Source organism: Sardina pilchardus, chromosome 24 (genome assembly GCF_963854185.1).
Source record: "Sardina pilchardus chromosome 24, fSarPil1.1, whole genome shotgun sequence".
NCBI classification, from domain to species: domain Eukaryota; kingdom Metazoa; phylum Chordata; class Actinopteri; order Clupeiformes; family Clupeidae; genus Sardina; species Sardina pilchardus.
Window position 1 is genome coordinate 16662523 of NC_085017.1, and position 17478 is coordinate 16680000.

Below are 17478 nucleotides of genomic sequence, written 5' to 3' on the forward strand. Positions count from 1 at the left end.
TTCTGCTTTGGTGATTACTGGTTTGGCAGCTACAACTTTTACAGTTTCTGTTTTGGTGACCTCTGGTGCGGTGACTAAGACAGTCACAGTTTCCACAGTTTCCACGGTTTCTGTTGTGGTGACCCCTGGTTTCCCAGCTACCACTTTTACTGTTTTGGTGACCTCTGGCTTGGCAGCAACAACTTTTACGGTTTCTGTTTTGGTGACCTCTGGTGCGGTGACTAAGACAGTCACAGTCTCCACAGTTTTCACAGTTTCCACGGTTTCTGTTGTGGTGACCCCTGGTTTCCCAGCTACCACTTTCACTGTTTTGGTGATTACTGGTTTCCCAGCTACCACTTTCACTGTTTCTGTTTTGGCAACCTCTGGCTTGGCAGCTACAACTTTTACGGTTTCTGTTTTGGTGACCTCTGGCTTGGCAGCAACAACTTTTACGGTTTCTGTTTTAGTAACCTCTGGTGTGGTAACTAAGACAGTCACAGTCTCCACAGTTTCAGTTTTGGTGACCACTGGTTTGCCAGCTACCACTTTCACAGTTTTGGTGACCTCTGGTTTGGCAGCTACAACTTTTACGGTTTCTGTTTTGGTGACTTCGGGTTTGACAACTACGACCTTCACAGTCTCCGTTTTGGTGATCTCTGGTTTGGGAGCAACCACTTTCACAGTTTCAGTTTTCACAACCTCCGCCTTTGCTGGTGCAACCTTGACCTCCTTCTTCTCAGTTTTTACCATTTTGGCTTTAGCATCAGTCTTTTCTACTTTCTTTTCCACTTTAGTGACCTTGGTTTTAGCCTCTTTGACAACTTCGGTGACAGCAGCTGTGGCAGCTTCAGCTTTTACAACTTTCTTTACAGCTGTGGTCTCTACTTTCACTTCAGCTTTGGCTGGTTTTGCCCCATTGCCATTGATTTTGCCATTGCCATTAAGTTTCTTGTCAGCCCCATTTTTATCAGTGACAGGTTTGCCATTGCCATTGGCTTTGCCATTGGCTTTTTTCTCAACAACGGTGACTACTTTCTCCTCAACAACTGTAACCTTTTCTTCGGCAACTTTGGTTTTGCCATTTTCTTTTTTCTCAACAACGGCGGGAGCGTCGGTTGCTTTTCCATTTCCATTGCCATTGGCTTTACCATTACCGTTGCCATTGGCTTTTCCATTTTTGCCGTTGCCATTTACTTTCACCTCCACACTGACTTTTTTCTCCTCTGCCCCTTTGCCGTTACCATTGGCTTTCTTCTCAGCTCCATTTTTGGGAGCTGCTGCTGTTGGTTTGATTTTTGACAGGAGGATATCAATGGCGGTGGGCTTGGCCTTGGTTGGTTTAGCTGCGGCAGGAGCTGCCTCTACTTTGGCTTGTTTGGTAGGTTTGACCTGGGCTGCAGGTACTTTAGCTGTTTTAGTCACAACTGGCTTGGCCTTTTCTGCGGCAGGCTTTGATGGGGCAGGCTTGCCGAGGGCAGGCTTAGCTTTAGCTGGAGCAGGTTTGGATTTGCTGGCCTCGCCATTACTAGCCTTGCTACCCTATTACGTGTTTTAGTTTAGATGTGATAAGGTTGTTGTTGATTTATTTTGAATGGATGTGGGTGTTGTGAGATCGAAAGAGACAGTAAGAGACAGACAGACAGACAGACAGAGACAGACAAAAAAAAAGACCAGGGATGGGAGGGGTTGAAATCAAAAGGGATGGACAGATGGAGAGAGAAAGACAAAAGGTTGATGTGTTGAGATACAATGAAGCTTGGATGACTGGTTGAGACTCCTCTGGCATTACTGGATATAGCCTCATACAAAAGGCAGAGAGTTCACTTAGAAAAATCACACCCGAAAGGTGTTAGAATTAAACCTACATCGGCATGATAAATAATGTACAATTTTGTCGGACAGCAAGGTAACTATTGGGGCCGTTTTCTCCAGTAATGCCAACCTCCATATTAAAAAAGCAGCAACTTTGTGCTTATGGTTTGCAGGGGCACTGGGTGAAAGGGTCGAGTTCAGCTGGGGGTGGGGGTGGGGTGGCGGTGGGGGTGAGGCTGCTCGGGTAAAGCCAGTGCTGCTAAATGTACTAGTCACGACAGGAAATCACACTGAGCCAACTGTGCAAAGGGAAGAAGAAGCAGGCGGACGGACATGCTACAGATCCTACAAGAGATTCTACACAAGGTCACACAAAGCATGTCATAGGATGGGAGTGAGATCGTTACAGTACATCTCATTGCCAGACACATGCATGACATGCTTTATGAAGGTGCAGCAACTTATAGTATATTACCATTGGGAAGACTCAAATATTAATAGAAAGATACTAGAGTATTATGTACCAGTATAAGTATGGAGCTATAATTATGAGTGCATGTTGCACATTACACACTTAATTCCAGTGGATGAATAGTTTCTGTTGTTATGGCAGACCCATGTGAGGAGACTACTAGATTCTATTCAAAACCGAAAGAAACATGAATACCGCATGCTGGTAGACACACACATTAACCTAAAGGACACTTGACGCATTGCACATATTCAAACACAGAAAGGACACAGGACACACAAGGATGCAGGTGCATTCCGATCAAAAGACAGACAGGCAACCATACTAGCACACGATGAGTGGTTTTAGACGGACAACACAAATATCAAGTCAGACAAATCATGTGAATGAATCTAAATCTAAATCTCACACACAAAATGTGAATTCATGCAGATTTCATACACTATCTATCAATCAGACATGAGGACAAATCAGACATGCAAATCTATATTTTAAGCAGTTGGTCAGACCCAGTGATTTAGGGGGCATATTTGCGTGTGTATGTGTGTGTGTGTGTGTGTGTGTGTAAGGAGTCTTTATGCCCACATGTAGTTGACTGTGTGTACAGAACACTGTAGTGACTGACCCCCAGTGCCCCTGTATTTTCCACACTTTTCCACAGTTATACAAATACATACATACAAACAAACATACACACATGTAAACAACAGATGACTGACAACATGGAAAATGACATCCAGACAACGGAGAACACGACAGCACCACTGACGAATGGTGCAGACGATGTGCGGGGGGGCGGATGAGGACGACAAGGACACAAACGCGTCGGGTACAAAACGGACGGAGAGGAGAGAGAAGTTCAACAGACGAGTGGACTAGAGAGATACTGAGTACTGTTGAGAAATGCTCAGACCGAGAGATACTGAGAAACTGAGCACTAACAAAATCTACAGAGCACTAACATAGCCTTGCAACCTTAGAAAGATAAAACTTCTACAATCACAGTTCACAACAGCATGTCTCATTCATCTCTCTCTCCCCTCTCTCTCTCACTCCTCTCCTCCTTTGGTTCTTTCACTCCCTCTTTACCTGTTCGGCAGGGGCCCCCGTATAAGGGAAGGGGGAGGAGGAGGAGGAGGATGATGGGAAGGGGGTGCCGGTTGTTTCCTCGTAATAAAAGGGGTATTCATAGTCATCCCGCTCTTCATCAAAGTACTGAGGGAAATGGGGGGGGGATGGAGAAAGAGAGAGGAGCCAGTGGAATGCGTGAGAGAGGAGGAGAGTGAGCGGTTGAATGTAAAAGAGAACGAAGGAGAGAAAAGAAAGAGGGGGGATAAAACAGCAGACAGTTGAACATGGAGGAAAGCCGAGTTTGATCTTTTCATAAAGGGCCAGTATGTCATGATGCATGGACCCTCCACTGCATACACTGATGACAGACATGGCGCCTTTGTGAATCAGTCACAAGCCCAGTGATAGGTAAACACATTTGTTCATTTATGAGCACACCCAGAGACAAACACTAATATCAACCCTTGGATAAGGAAACACCTCTCTATCAGGAAAGGAAGACTAATTAAATAGGCTTTATATTGTGGAACTTAATTTTAAGGTGGCATGAAATCTATGTGTTTTGTAATATCATAATATGAAGTGAAATATTTAATAATGCTCAAGGATGTATACTGAACAGTTTCCCCAAAGATGTCCAATAAAGCTTGGTGGTGAGGTGAGAACAGACCCTTGTGTAATCATCACAGCCCATCCGAGAGATAGAAGAGAGAGAGAGAGAGAGAGAGAGAGAGAGAGAGAGAGAGAGAGAGACATGTCAGCCACATGTCTCTATGCATCTCTTCTCTCCTACTCTCGAGGGCTCTGCTGTTTTTAAAAAAGATTGCTCATAAAATGAAACAAGAGAGACAGACTGATACAAATTGTGTTTGATAGGACAGAGATGAACTTTGATGAGCTACCGATGACCAGGGTGGAGCCTTATGTGGGGGGGTAGTGTGACTTAGCTTTCACCGTTACAGTAAGGGGGAAATCAAGGTACAATAACGTGACTTTGAGGCAAACTTTTGTGGATAAATCACAATGCACAATGTCTATACCTGCTATGGAAATAGTGTCACATTCTTTTGTCAAGAAGATTTTTTTCTTTAGCTGACTAATGGCAACGGCATGTCCCTGGAGAGTCACAGTGAATATGTACCCTCAAGAGCAAAGGTGGAAGCACACAACACTATACCGTATGCATAATTAACTCTAGTGCAAAGTCAATGCCTTCCTCTCGTATGTGTATTTAGTCACGCGACCAACCTCTCTAGCCAGACAGTAGCTGTCTCTGTAAAGGATCTGGCCCGGATCTGGCCCTGATCTGGTTCTCATCCCTGATCCAGATCCATCTAGTCCTCACCAGATCACGGCCAAATCCGTTACAGGATCACCCGCTGTCTGGTTATCCAAAGTAAGAGCAGAATCCAAGAAGCCAATACTACACCCGAGATATATTTTTGCATTTTGTGTCTCCAGTCTGGAGCCCATAAGCATTAAATTCCTCAAAGGTGCTCCGTCACTGATTCTAAAGGGTTCTTTAGTCACCTAAAATACATTTAAGAAACTTTAAAGGGCTTTTAGTAGACCTTTTCAGGGCCCGTCACTAAGGGGAAAGTATTACACTGAGTCCACTGGCATCGCAGAGAGCCCGGCAAACAAACACTCACTGTGACTCCAGAGGGAAAGCGCTGGCCAGCCAGTACTTCATAATTAAGTCTGTGTGTTTTTTGTGTGTGTAGTGGAGAGCGTGGGGTGTGTATCCCAGGGCGTGGTGAGGCGCTACTCACGGGAGGGTTGGGGTCCTGGGACTGAATCCTGGGCAGAGGGGAGTCACAGTCGGGGCTGTAGTGCTCGCAGAAGTCATACGCGGCCTGAGAGTTGGATGCAATCAGCAGCTGCTGAATATCACCCTGGAAGAGAGGACAACGGAGAAGATTTTAGTACTGATACTTTTAATATGGGAGCAGTTATCCCATTTAGAAGTGGTACAGTTTGAAGCTTGTGGGTAGTATAAAGTTGTGTGTATGAGACTTGAGTTGCTGTGGATTCCACAATTAGTGGACTATCTATCTATCTATCTATCTATCATTACAAGGCAAATGATGGTGGTTGTAGCATATACTGTATATACCTATATTTGTGGATGGAAAATGAAGTGTGCAGTATTGCATTGGTGTGGTTATTTGCTACTGTAGATTTTAGGAGTTCATACACAGACATGACCCATTCCAGCTGAGGGAGCAGACATTATTCCAACCCTTTCATCAACGTGGACCACCACTATCCCACAAACCCAGTGACCATGACCTCAGGCTGACCTGGAACACCTCATCCATCAGGCGAGAACCGAACACGGTGATGCCCTTGGTGTCAATCGTGGGCTTGTTGCTACGGGGCAGGGACTTGGTCATGCGCTTCTTGCAGTCCAAGAGCAGGGTGACGTTCTTCTTCTGCACGGAGATGGCAATGCGGTGCCACCTGCAGTTGGGGAGGAGGTACAACATAATGGTGTCAACTTGGAAAAGAAACACACACCTGGAGCCTGGGAGGATGTGTGTGTGTATGTGTGTGTATGTGTGTGTATGTGTGTGTGTGTGTGTGTGTGTGTGTCTGTGTGTGTGTGTGTGTGTGTGTGTGTGTGTGTGTGTGTGTGTGTGAGAGAGAGAGAGAGAGAGAGAGAGATAAAGAGTGTGTGTGTGAGTTATATATATACCGTATGTAGAGATTTATAAATAGAGCTAAGGTTCCATATACTTGCATGTGTGTGGTAAATGACAGAGAGACCATTCACACAAGTGCACATAAGCTCCAAGTTCCATCATGAATGCATAATATTGTGTTCATGAGAAGGGAACATTTTGAATTCTTTAAAGTCATCATGAACACTCGCTCTGGACACTCTGGACTAAAAAGAAGCTACAGCACAGTAGCACAATAGTTCCAAATATGTATGGGTGAGATTCAGAGCAATAGTTAGATTGGTGTAAATGTCCAGACTGTAATAAAAAAGAAGATAAATAGTAACAATGCAACACACTGTATCCTGGAACTGACTCCATTTACATAATACATATACATGCAAGTCTTATAAAATGGCCAGCAATATAATAAAACTGACCTTAACCTTAATAGTAGGCTATCAAAGTGTTGCTGTGGTTTGTCATATTAAAGTCTGAACCATTACAGTGGGGACAGTAAGATGAGTGAGGGGATCGGGCAGGGGGGCAGGGGGGGTTACTGACTTGCCGTCGGCCAAGTTGACACCCCGGAAGAGCGGGTAGTCCTCTGGGGCGGGCTTGCGGTTCTGGTCCTCGTACAGGAAGACGGGCGAGCGCCCCAGCTCAACGCCCAGCTGCTGCACGCCCTGCTCGCTGTAGATGGACAGCAGGAAGGCCTGCAGGCCGGCCTTGGCCTTCACCAGGGTCATGATGGAGAAGTTCTCTGGGAAGTTACCTGTTATGGAGAGAGGGAGGGAGGTAGGGAGAAAGGAGGGAGGGAGGGAGGGAGGAAGGGAGAAAGGAGGGAGGGAGGGAGGGAGGGAGAGACAGGGCCAGAGGGATGTGCAGAGTGTGGGAGTGAAGGATGTAGAACAGAGGACGAATGCGAAGAGGAAGGGATGTGGGAAGGAGAGAAGAAAAAGAAGAAATGCAGAGGGGAGAATGAGGAAGGATAGATGGAGAGAACAGAAAGAAAACAATAAAAGAAGAGTGGAATAGAGATGAATGAAGAATGGATTTACAGGACACCCAGGATTTAGACAAATGACAGGAGAGGAAAAGAAAGGAAACCAAGTCAGAGTGAAAAGGAGCGGTTATTTGCATGGTATGGATAATAAAACAAAATCAGAATATCTTAAACATCAAAGGTATCACCTCACAGGTGTGAGAAGTGAGATCTGAAGCACAGACTGCACCGATTGGCTAAAAGTGTAGCTCGAGTTCCTTTATGTAACCATATATGGTCTAGTTATACACTCAATGCAAAGACTTTTATGTTCGACATGTTTTGGAGCAGCACTCTAGTTCTTGAACTTCTTAATTATATGGTGAGGATTCAAAGCATTTTCAGCAACATCACAGTCTCGCCATAGGCTCACAACATAATTGCAGCACAGAAAAAGCAGAGAAAAGAAATATGCAGCCCCCATAAAACCAACAAGACCAAAAACAATTACAAAACCCAGAAAAAAGTCTCAAAAAAAATTCTCTGTGCTTTTAGGAAACAGATGCTTAAGAGTAGCAGATACCGCTGTATACATCAAAACAACAATCAATGGATATTTGTCACGAGTCTTCTCTGACTACGGTAAGTGATCCATGGGCATTCCGTTTCACCAATAGGCCAGGTACGGTACGGTACCTGAGAAGAGCTGGTTGGTGGGGACGGAGATCTGGGCCTTTTTGTTGATGCGGAAGGCATGGTCAGCGGTGCCAGCACGACGGGACGTGCAGAAGCCCGGAACCTTCTGCACCCCCTCGGGGAGAGAGGGCAGCTGCAGCACTCGCAACACATCCACTGGATCTGTGGGAGACGGACAGGAGGGGAGCAGGAGGGGTAGCAGGAGAGACAGAGAGTCACAGAGAGAGAGAGAGGGACAGAGGTAGAGGTGGAGAGGGGAGGAGAAGAAAAATAATGGTTAGAGATATCTTCAAATAAGAAAAAAAGCTTTATATCTCACAACATAAAAAAATATTTGACAGCACTCTTCAAATCCAGATGTGTCTGTGCATTCGTATTTTCAACTTATAACAGCTAAGTGACATGGCGCTGGCTGGTGATAGTAACAGTCACTGTGGCTTACAAGCTTAGTGTTCATGTTCCCAGGCTTCTTTTGTGGAATTTTTCAAGGAAATTCACTACAATGTGACAAAATGAGAAACAACATTCCTGATCCCCCCCACATTTTTGTCAATTCTAAAATAGCTGTGAAGCTCCTCAAAGCTATTCTGTAGTTTCATCTGTTTAGCACACCAGATCCAACAGTCCACAACTTTGAAGTGGTTCTGTCTTCAGCTTTTGGTTGCCCTTGGCTGATGTCACTGAAACTGAGAAAGACTAAATAACTGGGGTCACACAAGTTATTTTTGTGGGTTACGGTGTCTTGCCTCAAACCGGTTAACAAAATGTAATTTCAATAAATCGACTTGAAGCTAAATTATGTAGTTATGTATAGGGTTTTTCGAGCCACCACAAACAGTTACTTTTAAATTTAGTGGTCTGGAGTTTTCCCTCTGTGGCCTTGCCAGCTTCCCGGCCACATTCACAGAAACAGATGTCATCTCTAATTTGGTTTGGTTAAGTCGTCCAAGTGCGTTGTACACGAAACACAAATTTGTCCAGGGGGAAGTAAAACGGGTCTGTCATCATCTCGAGCACTACAACTGATGTCAAGTATACTCACATGTTGAAACATTTCCCAAGCAGGAGCCATAGATACTGATGGTAAGTTAGTGCATATAGAGTAAATGGCCTTAGAAGACTGTCGCTCTAATACAGCACAGATATTTTCATTGCCATGGACTATTGCAATCAAGGTGAGAGAGAGAGAGAGAGAGAGGAAGTGAGAGAGAAAGGGGGGTAGAGAACATAAGGAGAGGAGGAAATCCCAATGGAGAACTTAAATTCAACAAGCCATTGAGATCCACACACAGGAACGTGAACAGAGAGAGAGAGAGAAAGAGAGAGAGAGAGAGAGAGAGAGAGAGAGAGGGAGAGAGAGAGAGAGAGAAGCAGTGGTGGAGATGGCAGCTACTGTATCAGATTGCCAAGTAGAAAGAAAACACACAATGTGAGCCTCTGTTTAAAAAGCCAGTCACACACACACACACACGTGCATGCATGTATGCTCGCACACACACACACACACACACGGATATACACAGCTGCTCCCAGGGTCTTCCTGTCCAGAGGAGGCCCCAAAGATATGTTGACAAAAACACCACCTCGGGTTACACACACAAAAACACATACTCTCTCTCTCTCGCTCTCTCTCCTCTCTCTCTCATTCTTACTCTTACACACACACACAGTCTCACACACACACACACACAGTCACACACACACACACACACACACACACACACACACACACACACACCCATCAACACCCATACGCACTGGGATGTGTATTTCAGAGGTTCAAAATATTGGAATGGACACGGCAGGAAGGGCGTATGAATGGAGCGATGGATGGAGGGAGGCCCCCGTGTGCTTCCCTCCGCTGCCACCCTGCTAAGTACTCACACATGCCCCGGGACCACCCCACTCCCCAGCAGCAGGCCTACGGCAACACGGGGGGGGGACCGTTGGTAACCGCAGATGAAGAACAGATACTATCTTCAGTCATCATTAGATGGCAGCAGCCGCTCCTTCAGGGTCCATTTCCTCAGTTTTGACCATCATCTCAAACATTAAAGTGGTTGTTTTTGTTCGGACATGCAGCGAACTCCTGGTTTAAGATTACAGGTATAATGAGAAGGGTGGGTATCATTTAGAATATTTAAGTTGTCTGTTTTCTGTATTTTTCCAACTATGAAATAGCTAAATGTGTAATGTAAGACTGTGCTGTGGCAGAGAGCATTGGTGAGAGCAGAGCTACAACTGTGACCCGCCATGTTTGACCACTAGAGGGGGACAGTATTAAAAGTACTATGCTGATTAAAGTGAAAAGAGTGAAGGTGGATTGTTCAATGAACTTTTCCCTTCATTGGCTACCACATTCATTTAGCTCCTGTTAATCCTGGAGAAGGCACTCCACGTTGGAGAATGCATAATATGCAAATCCAAGCAAACAAAAATCACACAGGCTAAATAAACACTAGAAACATCAGTGCAATGATCTGCATGTGCACATACTGTGTGAGTGTGTGTGTATGTGTGTGTGTGTGTGTGTGTGTGTGTGTGTGTGTGTGTGTGTGTGTGTGTGTGTGTGTGTGTGTGTGTGTGTGTGTGTGTGTCTGTGTGTCTGTGTGACTGTGGGAGGGGGGCATCTGTGTGTGTGTGTGTGTGTGTGTGTGTGTGTGTGTGTGTGTAAGTGTGTGTGTGTGTGACCTGAACTTCACACCATTGGATACTGGGCACCCTGGAAAAGAAATGCCCGAACAAACGAAGAACAAACGACATGGAAAAAGCACACTAGGCGATGGCAAACACACTAACAAATGCCCTTTGAGTGGCCTAAGCATACACACAAATACAAACACACACGCACACACACACACACACACACACACACACACACACACAAGACAACAGAAGCACAGAAGTCCTCAGATCACCACGGAGAATGATCAAGCTCCTCTCACACAGACCTGGTGGAACTCTGAGGCATCAGTATATTTGCTATCCACCGTAATCACCAAACAGTGAACAAGGAAGAGATGTTCCTGCGGATGCCCCCCACCCCACCCCACCTCTCCTCCCCCTTTCCCCTCTCACCGACCCCTGCACTCCTCTCGCTCGCAGTCTCTCACTTTTCCTCCCTTCATACTTGTGCACCGGTGTCAAATACCAGAGAGATACACCATCTGACACCTTGACCTCTACACTTTCACCTTTCCACTGGCACAAAGGTGCTACTGTGTGTGTGTGTGTGTGTGTGTGAGAGAGAGAGAGAGAGAGAGAGATAGAGGGAGAGGGAGAGAGAGGCAGACAAGATAGATAGATAGAGAGAGAGAGCAGTGAAAAGAGAAGAGCAAAAAGACAGAAATAGCAATAGATGAAAGCACTGGATGGCAAAGGGCACAAGACAACACAAGATGACAGTAAACAATGAAAAAGTGGAGGAAGAGGAAGAGGAAGACAAAGAGCAGAGTGGGTTTGAGAGGACATGAGCAGACAGCCAGAGTCTGTGCCCTCGATCTCCTCCCCTCTCTGCGTGTCGTTCTCCACAGACAACCGCAGTAGTTAGGCGTGTATGCACAGCTACGAGCAGAGTCTATAATTTGCATCATCATTCTCTATATTTATGATGTATGTATAATGCCCTACATTTGCACATAGAATATCTATCATAACCTCAACAACTATAATGACAGGGTATTAAAAACTCTGGATTTAAAAAAGCATTTAATATGAAAGCAATGCACACCTCGTTACGGCGACAAGGTTTTCCAGACGTCTGCATTCTTTTCCAGGAGCCAAGAACAAGTGCACATAGTCAAAAGGTTCATTCATTCATGATGAATTAAACTAATCTTGTTTTGATGGCAAACACCACAACAGAGAGGGTTGAAGCGGAGTCAATTAGTAATCAAGGATCTTTGACCACAAGCAAGATAAACACATCCTTTTTTAACATCCTTAATGGTTGTCACTTGGTTGGATGCAGGAAATATCTGTCCTATACTGTATACCCACACTGCCTGCTGTTTGAGAGCTGTGATAAATGTATGCCTTAACCCGTACCCATACTCTGTCTGCCAAGAAGAGTGCCCACATATGCCCTACATGTGGTTGGGCATGACTCAATCTGGCCGGACTGGGAGGCAAAGCTCTCTCTCTGCGAGGGGGGGTGCACCGACCACAGTAGCCTCTGAAGCAGCACTGCCCACTGCTAAACAGATATAAAGCTTAAATGGTGCCCCCTCAACTACATTTGAGACTGTATACAGAGTTCTGTAAATACACCAAGTAAACGTCCTGTGGCTTATCCGCTACACTGGAGAACCAGCCCAGGGGCGTCAGGCCCTAACAATCTCTCCAGTCTTCAGCTGGCCCACTGGAACAGCTGTCATATATATAAATATCTCTAGTCAAAATATATGAAAAGCGTTGGTAGCTAAGTCAAGCAGTCATAAATAAAACTTACTTCTAAAGGTATTTAAAGGCTATAGTGAATACCTTTGGGGCTACATATTGCAGAAACACTACTCAGGTGCTCTTTGTAGAAAAATGAAGGGTTCTCCTGTTAGGACAAACCAAAGAGGCTTGTTCTCTGAGTCAAAAATCATAGTGCCTCTCCGTAAGTGCCCCTCAAATACTAAGTACTGGCTTGAGGATTTTATCACTTCATCACATTACCTGAGACTGCTCAATTTACAAAGAAACAAGGTGAAATTAAAACACGATTTATGTGTGTCTGAATGGTGGCGAGGAATCCTCACAAAATGAGATGAGAGGTGTGAAGTGAAAAGCAGAGAAAAGATAAAAGGGTGTAATCATCATTGCCTTCGAGAAACGCCCATCTGGAGTTGAGGAAAATCCCCTGATGTGAAATTACCCGTACCTTCACAGAGAAGCGCCTTAAATCCCAAAATGGGATGACACTGGCATGAACATGCTCAAGGACTATGATTTCATGCACACATACATGCACCATTACGAGAGAGGGGCAATGAGTGAGGGGGCCCTTAACTCGACATAATTCTGCCCAGAAAGTGCCATTTAAACGTAACTCTGTCTGGATTCCAAAGAGCAGGGTGTCTAGGAGATGCTGGTGAACTCACCTTTAAGGCCTCTGGGCCTCTGACTTGGCCATAAGTCCATAACTCTAACTATAGTAGCATAAATACGCTGACCGAAAAGCAAACATGTCTTTTTCCCCCCCGCAAAAATTGGATCCAAAACTAACTTCTATTTATGCAGAATACTTCAGAGGCGTACTGTATTACACAAATTCCTTGACTGCATGCTGCAGCCATGCATTGAGTCTGGAGAAGACATCCACTGATCTATTTCAATGCGTTGGGATGCCACTAACTCCCAGTTCCACTTCCTGCTGCCTCCTAAATAAGCATGTTCTGGCAGGAACCTGGGGGTAGTAGACATGGTCAAGGGCAGACACTGCCAGCAGTTACCCCTGCATACTGAAAGCCAGTCTAGTGGCCAGCACAATTACTTCCAACCTCTATGAGAACGCAGCCTCAAAAGGCTACAGCCACAGTGATGTTCACAGTAGGGTGGAGTGTCATGACATTATTCCCCACAGAGTGGAGCTATTTAGGCCTTCTGACATGTCTCTACAGATATGGCCATGGCCACCTTAGCCACTGATGGATGGGTATTTCATGTTTTAGGTGTGGTTGCTATTTTGTGGAGATGGCCATGACAGCACAGAGTTGAGTGGGATTCAAATAGGAATGATGCCCTCTGTCTGTACTATGTAAGAGTGTGATGTGACGTAGACAGAACAGTGAGGCTAAGCAATCACCCAACTGAGTTTACCTGAGACAGGTTTACCTGAGAGACTAATTAGACATGGCCTACAACAGCAGCGAGGAGTTCTGGTCTAAAACATAAGAGTTATTTATATAAAGGCATGCAAAACCTTGCAAACACCACCAACAGCCCATTGGGCACAGATTTAAAAAGGCTTGCTAGCATATCCATGACAGCTGGAATGATACCATCAAAGTAAATTTGAGAATGGTCAACTAAAACTAGACTGACAAAAGCAAACGTCAAAAACTGTGATTGCGTGAAAGTGTTTCATAGTGATGCTTCAACCACTGGCAGAGAGGAAAGGAGGAAAGGAGGGAGCGAGTGCGGAAAGGGGCCTACTTCTACACACGACTGCAAGAATGGACAAAAAGGACAAGTCGAAAGCCAGACGCAGAGGCCAGCGCAGGAAGAGGACGTTATGAGGGGAAAGTGGACGTAGTAGCCTAATCGCAGGTGACACGCCGCGGAGGACGAGAGGCACGGTGCACGGTGGTGACACCCCTCACGTGCACACCCGCAGTCGAGTATCCCGGGCATTTCCTCCCCACACAGTGGCTCCATTCACGGGCCGCTACTGAGGGAACAGGGGAAAGAAGGGGTAAGGGAGCGGGAGAGGAGGGAGTGGGTATGTTTTGCTTAGGCCACGCCAGACAGGCTGTTCTTTGAGAGCTCACTGCTTTGAAACGAGGTTAAGGAACATCCGTGTTAAACAAATATCCCCCCCACCTACATTCTTCCATCACAAAAACATGCTTTCATTTTTATTCCAACCACACTTCGCTTCTCCTTTGTCATTTCATAAAATGAGAATGCTGGTTCTGTGTGGACTGCATGGAAGTGAATGGACTGTTCAACTGTATGCAGACTGAGCGCAGAATCTCTGCTCTCTTGCTCCTCTGGTGAGCAGGTTGGGTGGACACGTTTGCATGCACACACACACTTTTCTCAACCAAAAGGCTCCAGTAGAGAACGCAGGAGGAGGGGGTGTGTGGGAGTGGGGCGCGTGTGTGTGTGTGTGGGAGGCGGGGGGTATCTGCTACTCGGTGAGAGAAATGTTTAAAATAGTGAAATGCACCTCGATATTCGACTCCAGTCTCTCATCTGCGGGCTTGATGCATTGCTTTTCAAGCTAAGGTGTCAAACCCACACACACAGGAGGTACATTCAGCGGCCTGATGCACTGGCTGAAAAAAAAAATCCCCTCAGGTCTCCACACACGCACTGGCACAACATAACTGTACAGAACGCGCGCACAGGAACACACTAACGCATTCACTGTCCGTCTCTCTCCCTGGGACCCGTTCTCACAGAAGCTCGCCTCCGTATAATAACCTATTCATAAAACGCGAAAATATTCAGACTTCCTCCAAAATACACACGGGAGTCGAACGAGGGAGAGCGCAATCGCTCTTGCAATCTGAAATTGGACCTTGAGCCAAGGAACACACAACGGAACGCACAAATTGCTAGAAAAACCCACACGCTAACCGCCACCAGCTAAACACACAGACACCACCCCAGTTAGCCGTAATATCTCCATAAAGACCCATTGATTCTAAAATACCAATATTACATTGTCCGACGTTGTCCAATGGCTTGTGGTAACAATGTCATCTTTAATTTCGATGATGTTATCGCATCTTGAAAATGGAAAGAGGATAAAAAAGACTGGTGATGTAGTGCTGTCGTATTCCGTTGCTGGTGTTGGATAAGACATCTTATCACTAAAATCATTTAAAAAATACGCAACCAAAGACAAATGTGTATATTTAGGGAAAATGCGACACTATCCCACGGACAGTGTGTGAAATGCAAAAGTAAAAAACTATTCCAGCAAATATGAAAGAAGAGACGATACACAGAAAAATATGTTCCATATGACATTCTTATCAAAGGCAGATCACCTGCTCAATTGATTTCCTTTGGAAGTATCTGCATACGCATTTGAATAACAAATACATAAGCAAACTGAGAGTAAAGTATCAGATAACCAGTTCAGAAATCATAAAGTGGTTAAAGTTTTTCTGTGGACACCGTCTCAACCTGCGTTCCTTGAATCCACTTTTTGTCTGTAAGGGGCAGGAGGCTTGTGGGCGCTAAATCTGCAACAACACTGATGCCAACTCATTATGGGCAAGCCTGGTGAAAACCTTGGCAGTAAAATGCACCGTCCTACCCTATGGCCCCGTCTGGGATAACACATCAGTGCTGCATAACGACGCCATAGCACACCCGTCAGATTAGATCCAGTAAAATGTAAAAAGGATTTTAAAAAAAAAGTCTCCAAAAAGGTTTAACTCAGTAGCAAAAACTCCAAACCAACTTTAAAAGACCATAAAATAAACTGTTGCTGTCACAAATCAAGTGAAGCCAGCCAGTGGATAGACTGACACCTGTCAAGGAAGCACTTTATCAACATTAATCACTTAAAATGCCACTCAAAACTCTGCCCTGAATGCTAGAAAGCTGACAAAGTGAAAGTTTAGATTTCGTCTATTAAGCTCTCTTTGAGATTGGCGCACCTGTGTGCGTAAAAGCGCAGCAACCGTATACTTTTACTGGCGCATATCAGCGACGTTATCTCAACACGACCAATTTGAACATAAGCTAAGATAATACGCATTGCAAGAATTGCATGCAATTTCAAGTACCAAAAACAAGTATAGCGATCTTACCTGCTTGTGCCAAAGGCGCTTGGAACAGGGCGAAAGCCAAAGTCACCAAGGCGAACGAGAGATCCATGCGCCACGGTCTCCGCTTCTTCCGAAACAGGCATTCTCCAATATCCATAGTGAAGGGTTTCTGACGGATTGCTTGTACTACAAGGCAGGACAGGTTTGAATTAGAGATGCCTTCTCCCACAGAAAGTCAGCCGACCGACTGAACTTTCTGTGAGGCGAAAATGAAAATGGCACGCCTTAAGAGATGCCTTGGACCTAACACCCACCTTGTCTTGAATAAGTTACCTATCTACCTATCCTATGTACAAAAACTTAAATAGAAATAGGGGTTCGGGAAATAAATATTTTGTTTTTTACTTGATTCCCTAATGCTAAAGCCCCATTGAGTCAGCAGAGTTGATATGAGTGCCGAAAGTGGAGAGAGCAGAGAGAGACTTGAAATCACTCTCTCTCCCTTTCTCTCTCTTTCGCTCTCCCCCTTCCAACTTTCTCCCACGAAAAGTGAGGGAGCGTGTGTGTGTGTGGAGAGAGAGAGAGTGAATGAGAGTCACAGTGGAGAGAGAGGGAGGGAGAGTTTGTGCGTGAATACGCCCGGTACACGTAGGCTACGTGTGCAAATGAGCTAAAGGTGCGGACAAAGATATAGAAAGGGGTCTTTATGGAAAGTTATCAAACGGTGACCTTAGCGACCCTGGCATGCATAAGCTACTCACTGGGTTACTTTAAGTGACTTTTGTTTTACATCACGGAGCCTGAAAAGACCCTATTTTACTTGTACTGAAGGAATCTTTGTTTGAATCACTGGTTGTCATACCTATTGGATATTATCCTACTTCCAATTCATGTCTTTCTCCCTGACTCAGATGACAAGCCAACTCTGGACTTTTTGCTTCGAGCGATTTTCTGTTTATAATAACGTATCTCTGTCCGTATTTATCTGCGATAACACAGTTGGATCTTATGGGACCGATGGGTCCGAGGAATTCTGAAAGAATGTACCGCAACCAATCAAGTGAAAGAATGCATTCTCCGTTACCCATACCGTGAAACCACGCCCATTTACAGACCTCTCAACTCACTTTGCTTCGCTCACTGCGCTTCCTGATTGGCCAATCCCACATAGCGTAAGTCAGGTGCAATTTGGAAGGTAAACAAAGGATTTCCCATTTTTATTAGAAAGCGAGAATTTCTCTAAAGTGAAATCATAATGAAATCAAATCGTAATGCCAATAACTGTGAAATCATCTTTAAGAACTAGTGGAATGTTCTCATTCCTGCGATATTTAATTACTGCAGCCCTGATAGAAAAACCTA

The 17478-nt window shown here is 45.1% G+C and overlaps 1 protein-coding gene across 1 annotated transcript in view; it reads right to left on the reverse strand.

Moving 5' to 3' along the window:
- Positions 1 to 16273, reverse strand: part of col11a2 (collagen, type XI, alpha 2) — a 43956-nt gene extending 27683 nt beyond the window's left edge. Inside the window, 5 exon segments of the mRNA XM_062529593.1 lie at positions 5110 to 5232; positions 5641 to 5800; positions 6565 to 6775; positions 7682 to 7843; positions 16159 to 16273. Coding sequence (XP_062385577.1) covers positions 5110 to 5232; positions 5641 to 5800; positions 6565 to 6775; positions 7682 to 7843; positions 16159 to 16273 — 771 coding nt within the window.
- Between the last annotated feature and the right edge of the window lie 1205 nt (positions 16274 to 17478).